At 40.1% G+C, this 20,388-nt stretch overlaps 2 protein-coding genes across 2 annotated transcripts; both read left to right on the top strand.

Annotated features, from left to right (window-relative positions):
• Positions 1 to 3,605: 3,605 nt before the first annotated feature.
• LOC100708146 (C-C chemokine receptor type 8-like) lies at positions 3,606 to 5,922 on the top strand. Its single transcript, XM_005449625.3, has one exon. The coding sequence runs from the start codon at positions 4,305 to 4,307 to the stop codon at positions 5,286 to 5,288; it is 984 nt and encodes a 327-aa protein (XP_005449682.2). The 5' UTR covers positions 3,606 to 4,304; the 3' UTR covers positions 5,289 to 5,922.
• A 3,734-nt stretch (positions 5,923 to 9,656) lies between these two features.
• LOC112842445 (leukotriene B4 receptor 1-like) lies at positions 9,657 to 18,043 on the top strand. Its single transcript, XM_025899044.1, has 2 exons — positions 9,657 to 10,214; positions 17,939 to 18,043. The coding sequence occupies exons 1-2, from the start codon at positions 9,657 to 9,659 to the stop codon at positions 18,041 to 18,043; spliced, it is 663 nt and encodes a 220-aa protein (XP_025754829.1).
• The last annotated feature ends 2,345 nt before the right edge of the window (positions 18,044 to 20,388 follow it).

Here is a 20,388-nt window from a genome sequence, read left to right as displayed (position 1 = left end):
TGAGGAAAGCAGAACAGGACACGACTATAGGAAGGCATCAACTGAGCCTCAGGGCCAATGTCTTCAGGCAAGGACGAACAGAACAAACACTGCCAGTCCTATAGTGGGACTTACTCATAGTCCAGCACCATGCAAATCATCTGACATTCCCCAGAGAACAACAGAACTTCCTGGTCTGCCACTGGTATCTCGTTCTCTTTACAGATAATAGCATGTTGACATAATTTCAGGAAAGATGACCGCCAGCCGCCTGCTTAAAATGTTCTTCCCTTTATTATCTTTTGCTAGGATTTACTCCATGACAGGTAAGTTTGCACCAAAAGCATTTTAAGGATGTTCAGAAATTACACATGTCAATGCTAAAAGATCATATATATATATATATATATATATATATATATATATATATATATATATATATACATGCCATTAAGTGGGTATGTTGTAAAGCAGGTTTCAAGTTTCACTTCAAAAATTAAGGTGCTTTCAAATGTCTTGTTTACTGCCACCATCAGCCTTTATCTTCTGTCACAATGTGAAACTTTGCAGGCACCCTACATAGATAAATATGAAAAGTACTGCATTAATGAAGTCTTGATTAGAGTTTAAGTGTATATCTCAATATTCAATATGTTTGGTCCTTCAGTGTTATTTTTTATCATCATTCTTATGTTATTAAAATCTCTATTTGTCATATGTTGTGTGTGGCAGGCAGGATTGGAAGGCCCAAAATACAGGTTTGACAGTCAAAGCTAAACTCAAACCTCAGTTTTATTGCTGGAATCCAGGATAACAAAACAAACTGGAAAACACATGAACTAAACAGGCAGGCAGACATGGTGGAAAATGAGAGAGAACGTGACACAGATCAGAGGGAGATGCAGACACTAATTACAACAGGGAAATGGGGCAAACAGGAAACACCTGAGAAACACGACTGGCAACTAATCAGACAGATGAGATGGGGGAGAAGCAAAACAGAACATGACGCACACCAACCTGAGACTCTCAAAGTCAAACAGGAAGTACAGGGAACACACACACAGACGCAGACTGACTAGATACAGACAACAGTGGGAGTGACAGAGACGCGGCTGGGAACAAGGGAATAAACAGAGACAAGACTATACGTGGGGCATAGAACAGCAGGGATGCAAGACAACAGAAACCTAAAGACTAGATAAGAAAACTAAGATGACCTAACAACAAAAACAAAGGGATAAGAGAAAGCAGGCAGACACACAGAGACATGACTAGGGAAACAGACCACCAAGACAAATATGAAGACAAGACAGACTTTTAGTATTTGTCTCCTGTGTCTTGTATTTAGTTCTGCGTGTATAATTTCCGTTGTAATTTTTTAGGTAATTTTTTAACTTGTGTAATCCTTGTTCTTCAGAGACATTTGGATTTTGCCATTTTACCTTTCGCTCTGTGGATATTCAGCAGAAGTCCTGCTCAAAGGTTTGTTTTCAGTTTAACTGCTGGTTTCTAAGCCCTGCATTTTCATGCTTCTCATTCCACACTTCATGACAGATTACAAGCGCATATGCAAATACAAAAAGCTTTTGTACAATAAAATGCACAATCAATTAAGTTACCACTTAACCTAACTACCACTCTGGTGTAGGAATAACATGCAAACTATTTTGCTATTTTTTAAATGGTAATATATAAATATATATATATATATATATATATATTAATGTTTTTCCTACACTAAAGTAGTAGTTAGGTGTAACCAGGTGTAGCCAAAGTAGTGGTGACTCTAAATTATTACATTTTTAGGGTTTTCACTAAAACACCACAGCATTGAGATGTGTAATTTCTGAACATCCTTAAAATGCTTATGGTTCAAACTTACCCTTTTGGTAAGTAAGATAAGTTTGACTTGACACCAACAAGCCATAATGAATCTGCTGAGAGAAAGAATAACAAGTCTGTGTGAGTGCAGGGGACATTAGAATAGATACATCTGTCTTAATTTAAAGAGGCTCGTGTACTGAATCCTAACTATTGGGTACAAGCAGCTAAAAAATTGAAACTGCTAACATTACCTCAGTCATTAGCTTTGCAAGCAAGCCCACTCTCCTCTTAATATTATGAAAGCAAAGGGTTGGTTCAGTAGTTTAAAAATAGTTAGCTGACACCTCTGTTAATTAGAGTAAAGGTAGTGTGTTATATTATATGTACTTATATTCTTATATTTACCTTGCAGATGCAACATGTACAGTTGTGCCTGGTGCACATTGTGAATGATCCCTTTTCCTCCCCTAAAATTAGTTATTGATGTTTTTACAACAATTTTAGAATGTTCCTGTGTCCACACACAACAGTTTAATAATTACTGAAAATCTTGTGAAATATGCTTAATTCATATAAAATTATACTGATGTGGGATCATAAAGATAATTGCTTTGTTTGGTTATGAAAACCATTAAATAAATATGGTCTATTACACCCCATGCCCCCCATTAGACTCGCCCCTGTTTGCTGATACTAATGCTTCCATGCAAAATAGCACGGTTATAATAAATGTATATTTAAACATGGTATCAGATAGTGATGGCCTCGTGATGACTTGTAGCTTTCCATTTGAATGACTAAAAAACGGTTAGTTTTTTAAGGCTTCATGTGCAAACATACCCCCCTGCTGGTCAAAACCTTTATTGCCATTTCAATTATTTGTGACTGCATTTTGGCTATCATGCAACAGTGTCAACATGGGTGTAATCACTGCCTAGAATTTAAAAAACACCCTAATTTGATTGTATGTGGCCATATCCATGACATGAGATATTTATGTTAAAATTGCAGTGTTTTCAAATGATGGGACAGTGATCGTGCTAATGAATACTGGGCGGATGTTAACTTTTATCATTTTTATCAAGATAATATATTTTTTCCACTGTGCTTAGACTCAGTTTCTCCTTTTGCTAATAACGACTCTGGCTTTAGAGAAACCATTTCACATTGTGCTGAAAGGCAGGAGTGCACAACTATCCCACAGTGTCAGGTTTCCTGGGTCGTTGACCCAGTGTTTTCAGTTTTGTCATGTTCAGTTTATTTTGCCACATCCATGTTCCTCACTCCCTGTCTCCTGTTTCAGCCTGTGTACCTGTGTGTTGTGTTCCAGCTCATTCCATGTATCGTTAGTTCAATTATGTTCAGCTGCTCACTCACCTGTCATCTATCAGTCATTATTCATCCAGCGGGTGTGTAAGTCCTCAGTTTCCATCAGTTCATTGTCGGGTCATTGATGTCGTTCTTGTCGCGTGTTCAGTTCAGTCAGCCAGTTAGTTTGCCTGTCCATTCAGTTCAGCCAGCCATCCTGTCATCTGTTGTCTCCGTTTCCAATAAACCTCCTCATTCTGCACCAAGAGTCCTGCGTGTGGGTCATCTCTTCCTCGCCTCCGCACACGACCCCTGACACACAGCAAGCCTGCCTAGATGATACCCATAGATGCAGTGTTGTTGCCATTGACACACAATAAACACTTCCCAATGGAATGAAAAAAAAGACTTGTGAATATTATAGTAGTAACACATTTCATTATTTACAGGCATATTATGTGTAATACTTTATTGGTAGAGATCACCTTGTGGATGGAGCAGCTCTTCAACTCTTCAATCTTTCTTCTTTTAGCAGACTCCATGGAAACAAGCTCCTCTATGTCACAGGAAAACTGGCGAGATTCCAATACGAACACTGACACAAGAATGTTGAGGGAATCCCTTTATATATGTTGATAAATATCGACAGTGATCAAACTAATTCCTGAATCATTGAGGCGCCAGACGTCATCGATCATTTGCGAGCGAGCCTCAATACACGCTTGATAAGGGACTTCCTGAATTTCTTGACACATACTTCAAAGCCTCGGAATACTGTGGCCCGTAACTATCAGACGGGGATTTTATTGTTTGTCTCGTGTTGTCAGCCTTTATTTTTATTTATTATATGATATTATTATTTCTCCTCTTTTTTTAAATTTCTACTGTGGTGTCAGTGTTGGAAAAAATTGGCAAAATCTCCAATTGTATAGCATGAACTCCTAAATATGAAAATGTATGCTCAATTTTAAGAGATAATTGGTTCATGAATCAAGTTTGGGTGTTGACAGAATGCATACAGAAGGCATGTAACATCCTGAAACCATAAGAGCAGGTGTTTATGTCAACACGACAGTTTCTTTCTTATTAGTTCCCCTTTGACAGCATCAAATGAGAACAACTTGATCACCTGATGGTACATCTATTATAATAACTTGCTCAGTGCACAATATTGTCAGCAAGTTTGAAGCATGGCACAACTCACCACCACGGTGAATACCCTTAACTTTTCCTCCACTCCTGGATATTCACCCAAAATCTCCTGGTCCGCTGGTGTGGCTCCTACGGTGGTGATGTCCATCTGCTTCCTGCTGGGATTCCCTGGAAACATTGCTGTCATCATTCTCAAGCCAGACTGGGAGACCATGTCCAGTCTGAGCCAGAGTTTGATGCTTAGTCTGGCTGTGTCAGACCTGCTCTGCATGCTTACCATTCCAGTGTGGATTTACTCTTTTCTCAATAACTGGATGATAAGTCTGGTGTCCTGCAAACTCATAACATACTTTGTGTATTGCACCATTTATGGCAGCCTGCTGACTGTGACTCTGCTGAGCGTCCAGCGTTACCTTCAGGTTGTTCACCTGCAGAGAAGTTTAAATCGGGTTGAAGCACGGAAGCTGCTGGTTCCACTCTGGCTGGCTGCAATGATCCTGTCCACTCCTGAGTTGGTAGTTCGAAAGCTGGTAGAACAACAACACTGGACAAAATGCAAAAATAAACACTCTTCTGATGGCCAGAGGTTGGCTGTAGTGTTGACAGAGACTCTTGTAGTATTTCTTTCACTTTCTGTCATAATGTTTACATATATCGGTCTCTACAGAAAGGTGAATCGGGCAGCGTTTTTCAACAATCCACAGACCACCAGACTAATTACCAGGATCATTGTGACCTCTGTTGTCCTGTGGATGCCATATCTTTCTGTAAATGTGTTGGGTGTGGCAGCTATTTCCTTGAAAAACGGGGGACTGCTGAAGTTTTGTGAAGACAGCTGGAGCATTGTTGGAGCACTAACATTTATAAATAGTGCCCTGAATCCACTCCTGTACGCCTTTACTTCAATTCGTTTGACAACTCTGCGCCAAAAACTTGCTGAACAGTTAATACAGAAGTTCAAAAATTCCCAAAATCTGACTCTGTCAACAGATATCAGTGCGGAAGCAACATCTCAATGTTAAAAGCTCTCAGGGGAATTATTTTTCCCCTTGTGACATTGGAAAAGGCATCTTTTGGTCAAAGGATTTTTCTCCTGCTGTTACATATAGGTTGTGGTGCTCTCTATTTGTCACAATGAATTGATGAATTTTGGTTTAAGCTTGAGATGTGAAAATAGATGTTTGTTGACAAGGAAGCAGGCAAATGTTGAAAGAATTAAAAGACCAATTAAAATTAGAGGAAGTAGAGGAAGTACCTGTATGTTCTTCCTGGTAAGAGTAGGAACACAATGAAAAATGACTTCACCATAGCTGAAAATGTTCTGTAATAGTTTTAATATTTCTTAGAGAAATGTTTGTCAGTTCTAATGATGTGTTTGTACGTATCTATGTTCCCGAGGATTTGATGAGATCAGCTGGCTAACTAGAGAATGGCCTTACTCAACAATAAAGTAAATTTCCCAAATACTATATGTAAGTAATATCATATGTAAATGTAGAAACAACACAAAAATGTACTTAAATTGTCTGCTGTAACTCTGTATGTCATGGTATTATTAATACTGATGCAGTAAATGAGACTAACCTCACTTGTTGTAATTGGTTAGTGTTGGTGTAAGTGGAACTAATTTTGCATTTTTTTTTACATACTGTTGCGCAGTTTTGTTTTGTTTTTTTTTTTTTACAGTGCATCATATTATACACATGTCTTAACTTTTTAACTAAAACCTGTAAAGGTACAACTATATCTGGCACAGTTACAAAGTACCTGTGTGTGTTCTGTTCTTCCTTCAGAAAAGTTTTCAGAGAAATTTATTTGTATTTTTGAAAGCTTCTCTTACTTCCATTCTTCCACCGCCTCTGTGATTGTATTCACTGGAAAATCTCACCAAAGCTCTGCATTGTTCTTCCACTGAAATGCCTCATGATATGTTGAAGAATTGTTATTTTATTAGCTTATTTACTCTTCAGCTTAAAATATCATCTGCATCGCTTTAAGTGGGCCTCTTGTATAGTGATATTATGCTTTACCACTAGATCGCAGTAGAGGCTTTGATACTTCATGGCAGTATGAGCCAAAACAAAACAGAAAAAAAACCAACTGACTGGTTATGTCTTACCTAAGAAAACAACATTGCAGCCGAAATGAATTCTCCTTATCTTTTTTTGAAAAGCTACTTCTGTGTCCATTAATGACTTTGTTGTTACAGGCCTTCATTTGGGCTTTTATTTTTATTTTATTTTATTTTTTAAACACAAAAGTAGAGACAGGAGATCCGTTCAGTCTGCAGGCTCTTCCTCATCTTGTTTTTAAACAGAATTTTACACCATTTTTTCTTTCTTTCAGCCATGTTCTTTTTGCTTCCACACATTCTTTTAACAAAAAACATTACATTCAATCATGTTCACATTTTAAAACAACTTGATTACCTTTTTTTGTTGCGTTTTATGTATAAATCTACAAAGTAATTACAGTCAATCAGTCTCCTTATTTACAGTAAATCTGTAAATAAATTCTGCTGTTGCCATGGACTGTGTGCGGCAGACAGGAACGGAGGACCCAAAATGCAGACTCCAGGAGGCAAACGTGAACTCAGCTTTTATTGCGCAAGAGCAAAATAAACAGAAACTAACTTAAAGTGGAAATACGACCGAGGCTTTAAAAAGGTAGAACACACACCATGGAACGAGGGAGGTCGGAAAACACGGGGCTTAAATACGCAGAGGGATAACGAGGGAACGAGACACAGAAGTAGAACACAGCTGGGAGTAATCAAACATGACAAGACCAAGGGGAAGCAAAACTGAAAACATTAACATAGGATGCAGACATTCAAAGTAAAACAGGAAACATAACACAGAGGCGCGGACTTGACGAGGGGATACGGCTTACAGGGAAGACAAAGAGAGAAACCAAAAGACTAAGAACTCTAAATAACACTAAAGCAAACACTATTAATAATAAACAACACAAAACACTGGGTCACAGACCCAGGACCGTGACAGCTGTTGTCCAGCTTCAAAAATCTTTCTGTGCAGTAGTATTAACACTGCAACTAACCTGCTTATCATTACCATCGTATATGGGGAGTCGCTTTTCCAACCATACGTTGAAAAGCGACTCTAACGATGTACGGGAGCTTTGCAGCAGCCAGCAAAGCTATGCAGAGCTATGCAATGCTACTTCCCCTTTGTGTTGATGCAATCTCCATAACCCCAACAAAAAATCTATGACATATTGCAATGACATAAAGCCTTTTACATGAATAACTTCTTAAAACAAAATAAAACTTTGTAGGTGTCACATTTTCCAAAATGGTAGTTAAAACAACACAAAAAGCCTGGCATTCATATAGATCATGTCTTTCACAATCAGAATTCACTTAATTGACTAAAAGAGCATCAGGAGCTGTTTTTAATGCCAATTGCAAAAAGTACAAGCATTTCCAGCTTGGGAAGGTCTGCATTGCTGAGCTCGATTTCCCAGCTGACCAACTGGATGGAGCAATATGGCCAGAATGGTGTTTTTGGGTCCAGCTGGATGAGTGACTTGTTTTGGACAGACATTTGAATTATTTGGCTTCCAATACAACATTTCTACTAAAATGTTGCTTTGAGTTTTATATAAAGCTTTTAGGCTCAAGAATTTAATGATCAGCACCAATATTATGACAGTTGTTTTTAAACACACAACACTTAAATTTGAGCTTCTTGCAAAGTCACACCAGGTCTTTGCCTCCCATAAACCCACTGCTTTAGACTTCATGGATCCAGTAGCAGATCTCAGGATATTTAATAGGTGTGAATCTCACTGCATCATTTAAGTCCCTCTGCTCACACTTCTTAACTTCCACCTACGCCTTGAAAATACCCCAGCCACCCTCCTCTGCCACTTCCCTTTGCTGCCTGCATGTCCTGCTTCCTGTCTGACTCAGATGTAAACACCTGGTACACCGGCACTGCAGTTCTGATACACCAAAGCATCAGATGTGTTTGCCACTGAGCAAAGTTGATAAACCACCATCTCACCTCCTGGGTCTTGGTTAACCTCACCCTATGAAGAGGGACCAGTTTAAGGACAGAATAGACCCCAATTGATCTCACCTTGAGAATTGCAGAGACAAGTTGGGTATCGGATAGCCTCACCCTAGGAACTAGGAAAGGTTCAGGGACTGGCTGGAACCTGGTCCGCCTCACCCGAGGAACAGGTATGGGTGCAGAGGTCAGCTGGGCCCTGCCCGCTCTCACCCTGAGGATGAGATTAGTGGAGGGATTAGCTCAGGAGAAATAACATTCTTTGGAGGTTCAGATAATCAAGAGGGTGATTATAGATATGGTCTTTGTCTCTAGTAAACACTCAGACAAACTCTGAGTGTTTATGCTAAGACACACAAACTGGCATAGACAAAAAATAAACAAGCATGGAGACATGACAGACTACATATAGGTGATGGTAGGAAGAACAGACAGAGACAAGGCTAAGATGAACAGGATACGAGAGGGAATGAGCTAATAATGAGCTCGTAGCTCATTATTGAGTAATGGTGGCACTTCAATTATTATGCGGTTATTATGCAAATGTTCATAATCAGCTGAGTCTGAAGAAGACACTTGGATGAGGAATCAAACATTTCTCCCACTGAAAATATGGCACTGAGATGAAAGGAATCAACTTTCAGGTATTTCTTAATCTGGTTTATTAAGTGCGCATCAAGATATTGAATTGTCATTCATTTCTGGTTGTAGGTTAATATAGCCAGATTGTATTATAAATTATAGAACTTATTTCTCCAGAGTTATGAGCTGAAAAATAGCCTCAAAGAGTGTGAAATCCATGAGAAGTAAATTTTCATTACCAGTTTAAAAAAAAAAACCTATTGAATTTGATGTGGTTTCATTTTCCACTGTATGTCTAAAAAAAGCTAATGTGAAAGTTAGCGAAAGACATGCAAATATGCTTAGATACAAAAATGCAAAATTCCAGAAATCCCCAACTGTAAATAAAATAAACACATCCACAGTTCCCACTAAATGCTGTCCTTGTTGTAAAACAACAACAACAACAACAAAAAAACATAGCTGTCCACCCACATTTCTAGGCTACTATAATGTTAAATGGCAAAGGTTAATTTATGTTTCTAGATGTTTTTACGCTGGTGCTCTCTGAATAAATGGAAATAAATGCAAAGATTTATAGAAAGAGTCATGCAAAAATCCTGAAACCATGAATGCAAATGTTTGGATCAGCATCACAGTATCTTTGTTATTAGTTCCTCTTTGACTTCATCAAAAGTAACAACTTGTTCATGTGGCTGCGCATTTATCATCATCATCACTTGTGTAGTGCACAACAGTCAGCAAGTTTGCAGCATGGCGCAACTCAACTCCACCATGGTTACTTCTAACATCTCCTCCTCTCCTGGGGATTCACCTCATCCATCCTTGGACTCCAGCGGTCTGGTTCCTGCAGTAGTGATGTCCATCTGCTTCCTGCTGGGATTCCCTGGAAATATCGCTGTCATCATTGTCAAGCCAAACTGGGAGAACATGTCCAGTCTGAGCCAGAGTTTGATGCTGAGTCTGGCTGTGTCAGACCTGCTCTGCTTGGTTACCCTTCCACTGTGGATTTACTCATTCCTCTATGGCTGGACCTTTAGTCTGGTGGGCTGCAAACTCATAACATACTTTGTGTATTGCAGTCTTTATGCCAGTCTGCTGACTGTGACTGTGCTGAGTGTCCAGCGATACCTTCAGGTCGTTCACCTGCAGAGGAGTTTAAATCGGGTAAAAGCAAGGATGCTGCTGGTTCCGCTCTGGCTGGCTGCAATGATCCTGTCCACTCCTGCTTTAGTCTTTCGACAGTTATCTGAAGATCAGCGATGGACAAGATGCAGTAATCAATACTCCACCGAGGGCCAGAGGATGGCTGTAGTGTTGACAGAGACTCTTGTAGGATTTGTGTCACTTTCTGTCATTGTTTTTTCATATATCAATCTGTACAGAAAAGTGAATCAGGCAGCATTTTTCAACAATCCACAGACCACCAGACTGATTACCAGCATCACTGTGACCTTGGTTGTCCTGTGGATGCCATATCTTGTCATTAATCTAATTAGTGTGGCAGCGATTTCCCTAAAGAACGAGGGGCTGGTGAAGTTTTCTCATGACATTAGGAACACTGTTGCAGCAATAGTATTTGTAAACAGTGCCCTGAATCCACTTCTGTATGCCTTTACTTCTAATCGTTTGTCCAGCCTGTGCCACAGAACTGCTCAACTTTTCATACAGAAATTCAGAATTTCCCAAACTATGTCCACAGCTCCCACTGCAGAAGAAGCAACCCAGTAACATATGCTGACTGGGAAATTAAGTCAAAAAACCTCTTCTATCCCACTGATACACACGTTGTGCCGTCCGCTCTATTTATCACAGAAAGCTCTTGGTGATTGATAGGTTTGTAGCTTGAACCTATTCGCTGGAACGTTGAAGACAATGTAATTACACAGCAAAGCAAGACACGAGTAGGTAACGTCCTTTATGTTTTACGTGCACGGGAGAGAACTGGACAGGCGCCGTTCCTTCGCTTGACCCCAGTTGCTCTCGTCCGCTCTCCCGTAACACTGCTCTTTTATTGTGGTTACATGAATATGCATAGGTTCATTAACATATGACATCTTACATAGGTATACATGTGAACAAAGAATACCTTGTGTGTGTGTCTATGTGTGTATATGTGTGGGGTCAAGATGTGATCCCTTGAAGACTCCCCAAAGCTGGTGCCAGGAGTCTAGCGGTCCATCTAAACAAAAGGGTCTTATGCTTAACCAGATACAGAGAAGGTGTCCTCCTATACCATAAAACAATAAGACAAGGCACGGCCTCTCCCATGCTCCCAGAGTGCTCTGGAATGCACACAACGTGTCTCTGCAGACTACTAAGGATCAAACCTCCTATCACTACACAATCGATTATATACTTCTAAGCATAAATGACAATCAACAATACAAAACCCTAACAGTGATTGCTGGTGTAACAATAAACTTTGAGGTTAAGCAACACCTTCCCTCAAATCAGCTGTGTGCTGATTACAGCTGGTCCTCAGACAGAGGAAATACATGTTTGTAGAAAAGAAATAAGGAAAAGCATTAAAAGGAATCAATGTACACATTAAATTGAATTGAACATGCAAATACATTTACTCTATATAGTATAATCTCCTTTTTTTCTATTTTGTCATGACAGTTTTCTTTTCTTTTCTTGTTTTGTTTTTCTTTTCTTTCTGAATTCTTGTTTGTTTTCAAAACATCCTATATTCAAGGATTGTTTTGTTTTTTTTAAAAAACTCTTAGTTATAACGTTGTCATTGATATCAGGAGAGAGAGCTTTGTACTTACTGGGATGCTGAGCTGAATGTGGTTTTGGAATACAGGGAGTGCAGAATTATTAGGCAAATGAGTATTTTGTCCACATCATCCTCTTCATGCATGTTGTCTTACTCCAAGCTGTATAGGCTCGAAAGCCCACTACCAATTAAGCATATTAGGTGATGTGCATCTCTGTAATGAGAAGGAGTGTGGTCTAATGACATCAACACCCTATATCAGGTGTGCATAATTATTAGGCAACTTCCTTTCCTTTGGCAAAATGGGTCAAAAGAAGGACTTGACAGGCTCAGAAAAGTCAAAAATAGTGAGATATCTTGCAGAGGGATGCAGCAGTCTTAAAATTGCAAAGCTTCTGAAGCGTGATCATCGAACAATCAAGCGTTTCGTTCAAAATAGTCAACAGGGTCGCAAGAAGCGTGTGGAAAAACCAAGGCGCAAAATAACTGCCCATGAACTGAGAAAAGTCAAGCGTGCAGCTGCCAAGATGCCACTTGCCACCAGTTTGGCCATATTTCAGAGCTGCAACATCACTGGAGTGCCCAAAAGCACAAGGTGTGCAATACTCAGAGACATGGCCAAGGTAAGAAAGGCTGAAAGACGACCACCACTGAACAAGACACACAAGCTGAAATGTCAAGACTGGGCCAAGAAATATCTCAAGACTGATTTTTCTAAGGTTTTATGGACTGATGAAATGAGAGTGAGTCTTGATGGGCCAGATGGATGGGCCCGTGGCTGGATTGGTAAAGGGCAGAGAGCTCCAGTCCCACTCAGACGCCAGCAAGGTGGAGGTGGAGTACTGGTTTGGGCTGGTATCATCAAAGATGAGCTTGTGGGGCCTTTTCGGGTTGAGGATGGAGTCAAGCTCAACTCCCAGTCCTACTGCCAGTTTCTGGAAGACACCTTCTTCAAGCAGTGGTACAGGAAGAAGTCTGCATCCTTCAAGAAAAACATGATTTTCATGCAGGACAATGCTCCATCACATGCGTCCAAGTACTCCACAGCGTGGCTGGCAAGAAAGGGTATAAAAGAAGAAAAACTAATGACATGGCCTCCTTGTTCACCTGATCTGAACCCCATTGAGAACCTGTGGTCCATCATCAAATGTGAGATTTACAAGGAGGGAAAACAGTACACCTCTCTGAACAGTGTCTGGGAGGCTGTGGTTGCTGCTGCACGCAATGTTGATGGTGAACAGATCAAAACACTGACAGAATCCATGGATGGCAGGCTTTTGAGTGTCCTTGCAAAGAAAGGTGGCTATATTGGTCGCTGATTTGTTTTTGTTTTGTTTTTGAATGTCAGAAATGTATATTTGTGAATGTGGAGATGTTATATTGGTTTCACTGGTAAAAATAAATAATTGAAATGGGTATATATTTGTTTTTTGTTAAGTTGCCTAATAATTATTTACAGTAATAGTCACCTGCACACACAGATATCCCCCTAAAATAGCTAAAACTAAAAACAAACTAAAAACTACTTCCAAAAACATTCAGCTTTGATATTAATGAGTTTTTTGGGTTCATTGAGAACATGGTTGTTGTTCAATAATAAAATTATTCCTCAAAAATACAACTTGCCTAATAATTCTGCACTCCCTGTAAGTGGGGAATACAGGGCTTATACAGACTTTTACCTTGATAAAAACCCACTAACATTACAATATGGGTTTTTTTCTTTTTTGTTAGCACTGAAAAACATTCAAATATCTTGTGTTACAAAATTCAAAAAGTTCTCACATGCAAAAGAATAAACATATTATAGTCACATAAAATGTTGTCTGCCTTGTCAATAAAATAAATAAATAAATGAAAAACTACTACATTCATTCCATCACAGACTCAAAGCAAAAAGATGGAGTGCAAGAACAGGCTTCGTGCAGGTCCTCAGAAATCTGCAACCCACTCTGATCGATAACAAAAAAAAAATCTATAGACATGCAGATGGTTGAACCAGTCCAACAGAATGAATGTAGGTTTGAATTTAATGACAGCATCATGTTTGAGGTCAAAATCTGAGCCATATGGACACAGATCTGGGTGGGTTCAACAAATATATACACATGAAATGTGCATAGAACAGCAAAGCTTTTGTTGAAGTAGGAAATTAAAGCAATTTACAAAACTGGATGTTAATTTATTGTCAGTGTTGTCAATTTATTACACAAGCTCCTACCCTCTCCTTGAATAGTCCACATAGTTGTAATGGTAAATGATGTGTATACACATGAATGCTTAAAACATTTACATGAATAGCAGGATGTAATGGTAGCTGACACAAGTCCTCAGCAAGGAACAAGTGCCTTTTAATGAACGCAACACGTAAACTTACATAATGCAGGAGGATATTTCATGTGTGTTGATCAGTTCGCCATCTTAACTGTATCTCTCAACAACATTTTGATTCCACTTTTTACAACATCACCCTCTAGTGGTGGAGTTTGGTTTCTAACATTACAGGAAACAAAACAGGATTTAATGCAGTTTTATTAAGCACATTTTGTGTAAACAGAAGTTGGCAATAAAAAAAGTCCCACATTGAGGCTCATTTAGTTTCTGTTCTGGAGGTTTTTTATATGATCCAGTATGATTCCAGTTTTGGTAGTTCTTCTGGTAAAAGAAAAGTAATAACATGCTGCAAATCTCACTATTGGTCCAAGGCCAGAGTATGTGTAGCCGCTAAAACTGGTGGATATAAATCTTCACCTCCAAGTCCGTTCACATACAAGAGGAAGGGGAGTGAGTGGCAGGGCACAGAGACTAAGTTGGCCTTAAACACAGCATTATTTCCATGGAAACAAACACAGCCAGAATTTCAAATACAAATTCTTTTAATCCACAGTGGATTAAAAGAATATTGTGCAACAACACTAAAATACACAATATAAATATGAAGATAAAACCATGCAATATAAATATCAATGACTAAACATGCCATATAAATATCACAATAAAATCATGCAAATAAAATCAACACTATGTACCAATACACACTGTGATCCCCCCCCCAAAAAATATAAGAACACAATTTTCCACTGTGTGACATATGCTTTGCTGTTGAAAGAGTTCCTGATAGGATTTCGGTCATTTTATGTCATTGTTTTTTTATACCGGTACCTCGGTTTCTACAGAAACGTGTTGAGTATATTGATTGCTATGATATATTCATTGCAAATTGATGGGGAGAGATGCCACTGTCTGCATTTTACAGTGAGGCTAAGAGTTAAGTGACCAGCAGATGGTGCACTATTTTCATGTGGTCAGAAATTTCAATCAAATTAAAATGATGTGTGTTCCTTTTAACATCTCATCCTACTTGAATTATCTTCCAACAACACAACCTTTTTTTCTAGCTTTGGTCAAATTTTATATTTATGGTTGTAATTTAATTTGTAAATCTGGCAATAATCCAAAGTTTCACAAAAATATACAACATTAAAACCAGCAAAAAAAAATTAAAAAAACAAAAGATACAGAACACGCTCTGTTCTCAGAGCGTGTTCTGGGGAGCTTGCAGGAGTCCTGACAGACATATTCAACCTGTCCTTGGCCCACGCTGTGGTACCGGCCTGCTTCAAATCCACCTCCATCGTCCCGATACCCAAAAACTCCAACCCATCTTGCCTCAATGACTACCGCCCAGTAGCACTCACCCCCATCATCACTAAGTGCTTAGAGCAGCTGGTCTTAGCACACTTCAAATCCTGTCTTCCCCCCACCCTGGACCCCCACCAATTCGCATACCGCCAGAACAGGAGCACAGAGGATGCAGTCTCCATCGCACTGCACTCTGTCCTCTCACACCTGGACAACAACAACACCTACGCCAGAATGCTGTTTATAGACTTCAGTTCAGCGTTCAATACAATCCACCCCTCACAACTCATCAGGAAACTGACAGACCTGGGCATCAGTTCCCTCATCTGCAAATGGTTACTGGACTTCCTGACCAACCGCCCCCAACATGTCCGACTGGATAACCACTGCTCATCTACCATCACAATGAACACCGGTGTACCACAAGGCTGTGTGATGAGCCCTTTCCTCTACTCCCTCTTCACCCACGACTGCAGACCTGCTGATGGTTCCAACACCATCATTAAGTTTGCAGATGACACCACGGTGATTGGCCTCATCAGTGACAACGATGAGGCCGCCTACAGGGAGGAGGTGGATCGTCTGGCTGAGTGGTGCGACACAAACAACCTGCTGCTTAACACCGAGAAGACCAAGGAGCTCATCGTGGACTACAGGAGGAATGCTGACCCACATCCACCCATCCACATTAAGGGGACGGCTGTGGAGCGTGTGAACAGCTTCAAGTTCCTGGGAGTCCACATCTCCGAGGATCTCACCTGGACGACCAACTGCTCCAAGCTGGTCAAGAAGGCTCACCAGCGCCTCTTCTTCTTGAGGACTCTGAGGAAGAACCACCTTTCCTCAGACATCCTGGTGAACTTCTATCGCTGCACCATCGAGAGCGTCCTGACCAACTGTATAACAGTCTGGTACGGGAACTGCTCTGCCTCGGACCGGAAGGCATTGCAGAGGGTCGTGAAAACTGCCCAGCGCATCGCCGGAGCACCACTTCCTGCCATAAAAGACATCTACAGGAAGTGGTGTCTGAAAAGGGCTGGGAAAATCATCACCCATCACATGGACTCTTCACCCTCCTGCCCTCTGGGAGGCGCTACAGGAGCCTCCGGACTAAGACCACCAGGTACCGGAACAGCTTCTTCCCCACAGCTGTCAGACTCCTGAACTCTGCCTCCTGACATCTGACAGCCTCTGTAGAAATTATCCACACCCTCACTTATCTTAACTGCACTACTGTATAGCTCTGTATAAATAATCATTCTGTACATACAATAATTTTTAACCTTACAACTGTTTACAACTTGCATAGTTCGCATTTCTGTATAACTGTATATCTCATATTTCTGTAAAGTTATTTATTTCATATTCTGTATAGTTTTTCATATTTATATCCTGTTCATATCCTGTACATAGCTTGTACTCACTACAGCCTGTACATACCTATAGTTATAGAATATTCACAACATACTTCATACCGTGTACATTATAAAATACCACAATAGACCCATTTCTGTAATATACTTGCATATCTATATTATTGCTAATATATATTGTAATATATCTATATCACTAAAGCACTTCTGGATGGATGCAAACTGCATTTCGTTGCCCTGTACCTGTGCATGTGCAATGACAATAAAGTTAAATTCTATTCTATTCTATTCTAAATTTAATGTTGTTATTACTGTGGGTTTTTTTTTTTTTTTTTAAATCCAGTTCAGATGACTGGTTCCATCACCTTTTGGGCTCAGTGGACTCATTGGTACAGGCGCTGCATTTAGGGTGCTCATAGACATCCACAACCCACACAAAAAAAGTCTAACGGGGTGAGTTACTCAGTTTCCCTCTGGAATGAATAAAGTTTCTCTGATTCTGAATCAGCACCATAAATGTAGTTTTAGTGACCCCACTGCTTGAGATTGCAATTCAAACCATGTGGACACAGATCCTAAACCTTAAAACAATACAGCCATCAGTCCAAATCAGATCTTAGTCAACTGGTCTCCTGCCACACCAAGGTGTAGTTAAATGAATACACAGGCTCTTCGCCTTTCATTCATCTGATAGATGTGTCATTTCAAGAAGGATCACTTGGAAGAATTGAACATGATTTATAGTGAAAGAGCAACTAATGTACTAGGCAATTAGACTCTGATGACACATCATGGAAGAACAGAATCCATGCAGTAATAGGATTTAGGACAGGACCCCCACAGACGCTGGTGGTGGTGAAGATGACTGAGGCTGGGTGGCGCTCTGGCTGAGGTGTCTAAGATGGAGATGGGAAGGAGGTTGGTAAATGGAAAGGGATTCTGAAAAGGAGAATGACTGACAGCAACAACTGAAACCAGATGATTGGACTAGAGTAATGATTTCAGTATTGAGACTGAACGTGAAAAAGTGGTAATCATTAAAAGAACAGAAAAGCAGCCGAACATCCAGGAAAGCAGCAAGATGAGTGATTACAGATCTTCCTTATTGAACTTGTGCATAAATTTCATTTGAATAGTAAATGATGTGTATTACATGCATTAATACCTAGAGTTGGATGTCTCGAGACCGGTCTCGAGACCACTTTTACGTGGTCTTGGTCTTGTCTTGGTCTCGACGGACTTTGGTCTTAGTCTTGTCCTGGTCTCGGATCCCTCGGTCTTGTCTTGGTCTCACTGTCTCGGTCTTGCTGTCTCAGATCGAGATAGTAGTCGGGAGATTTGGAGTCAACAGTATCCATGACACACAACATAACGTTCGATTAATGTGTTGTGTCAGCGTCAGCTCTAAGAGCCGTGCTTAGAGAGTGCTTTGTAGTGAATCAGAAGAGTCGACTCCCATTGAGTGAGAGCCGGCTCCTCACTTAGTTTCCTTTCGCTGCTCAGCTCTCACACAGTGACTCAGCTATGCTCCAATCCCTCCATATTGTGGCCAATCACATGCGAGGACATAGGATAATATCATTATGTGAAAAACAGAGAGGGTTAGCAAACCTGCAGCATGGCACAACTCCACTCCACTGTGATAACCTTGAACATTTCCTCCACTCCTGGATATTTACCTAATTCTTTCTGGTCCAGTGGTGCAATTGGTGCAGTGGTGCTGTCAATCTGCTTCCTGCTGGGATTCCCTGCAAACATCGCTGTCATGTTTCCTGGTTTCTTACAAACTCATAATGTACTTTGTGTATTGCAGCATTTACAGCAGCCTGCTGACTGTGACTGCACTGAGTGTCCAGCGATACCTTCAGGCAGTGTACCTTGAGAGGGGGTTACATAAAGTTAAAGCGTGGAAGCTGCTGGTTCCACTCTGGCTGGTTGTGATCATCCTGTCCACTCCTGCTTTAGTCTTTCAACAGCCGGTGGAAAGACTGCACTTTTTAACATGCAGTAGTCAATACGCCTCCAAGGGGCAGAGGATGGCTGTGGTGTTGACAGAGACTCTTGTAGGAACTGTGTCACTGTGTGCCATTGTTTTTTCATACATCAGTCTCTACAGAAAAGTAAATCAGGCACCCTTGTTCAACAATCCACGGACCACCAGACTGATTACCAGCATTATTGTGACTTCTGTTGTCTTGTGGATCCCATATCGTACCGTAACTGTGCTGGGTGTGGCAGCCATTTACTCAAATGATGAGAACCTGCAGAAGACTTTTGAAGACAGCTGGCGCATTCTTGGATCAGTAACATTTGTAAATAGTGCCGTGAATCCACTTCTGTATGCCTTTACTTCTAAGCGTTTGGGCACCTGGTGCCAAAAAATTGCTCAACAGTTAATACAGAAGTTCAGAATTCCTCAAACTCTGTATTTGTCAAGAGATGTCAGTGCAGAAGTAATATTTCAAAGCTCTTTGGTGATGTGTTTTTCCCCATGTCATGCTAGAAATGTATTTTTGAAGATCTCCTCTTTCCTACTGTTACACACAGGGCATGGTGCTCTCTATCTGTGGTATTCTCCATTTTAAAGCTGTTGGTGATTGGTGGTGTAATGATAAATTTTTAAGGTTAAGCAACATCTCAGCTGTGTGCTGGTTACAGCTGATCATCAGACAGACGTTTGAAAATATATGTTTGTTGAAAAAGAAACATTCATTCAGCACTCAACATTGTTTAAGTTATTGTATAATATACTGTACATACATATATTTTGTTCTGATGTCTTTAACTGTTATCAGCCCCATTTCATGCTATGATTCAGACTTAAATTTCCCTGCCTTTGACTTTCCCTCGAGAGGTCTAAGCATAATAATCAAGTGGATCCAAAGGACTTTTGTATCGATGGCCGTGCGCCCAGCACGTACGCTGGTGTTTGTAACAGATAGGTTGGAGCGCATCTCAACTGTAACAGATTAGACTAGACGGTAATTTCATTTATACCATGCCCAGCCTAAGAACATTTAAGCTAGACTCCAGCTTTGCAAAACATGTTTCAGTGTTACATTTTGTAGGCAAAGAAATGGATACTGGAAATGGAAACTCAATCATTGTATGTGAAACTGCTCAAAGGCTTGTTCTTTTATCTGTTTCATTTTGCTCACATTTTTACATTTATCAGAAGCTACAGTTCTCAGTACCCACACTCGTATTGTATACAATTAAATGTTTAAATTACTTTGAGTCTTCCTAAATGTTTTATTTCCCTTATTTATCTAAATCATAGAAAACACAACAATTACTGCTAAACCAATAATTACAATGTAGAAGAAATTGCAAATTAAAGTGACAAAAAAACCCCAAACAAACCTCACTGATTTTTCATGTCAGAGTGGCTCTTTTTGGAAACAAAGAATGGCTGTACAAAGCCATTTATTGTTATGGAGGGAAGCTCCTGCTCCTGTATTGAAGCTTGTGTCCTGGTGGCAGGGGGTCAGACATGGGGCTTAACACTTATATGACTGAGTAGCATTCGTATTTTCGGTTTTTAACAAATGTTTAAGGAAATACATCAGTTTCTCTTGCATTTTGATTATAGCGTTGATTTAAGATTGGGTGGCCACAGCACTTTTTGGTTTGGAAATAGATGGGATGGAAATTTTATAAACAGTGACCCTGATTCTTGAGTCTCTTCAAAAATGGCATCAACTCTTTGTTTCCTCATTTACGTCTGTGAAGGTTCTCAGTCATCCAGGTCATCGTAGTCAAAGGA

This window comes from Oreochromis niloticus, linkage group LG15, assembly GCF_001858045.2.
Source record: "Oreochromis niloticus isolate F11D_XX linkage group LG15, O_niloticus_UMD_NMBU, whole genome shotgun sequence".
Lineage (NCBI taxonomy): Eukaryota > Metazoa > Chordata > Actinopteri > Cichliformes > Cichlidae > Oreochromis > Oreochromis niloticus.
This window is presented reverse-complemented; position numbering and strand designations above follow the sequence as displayed.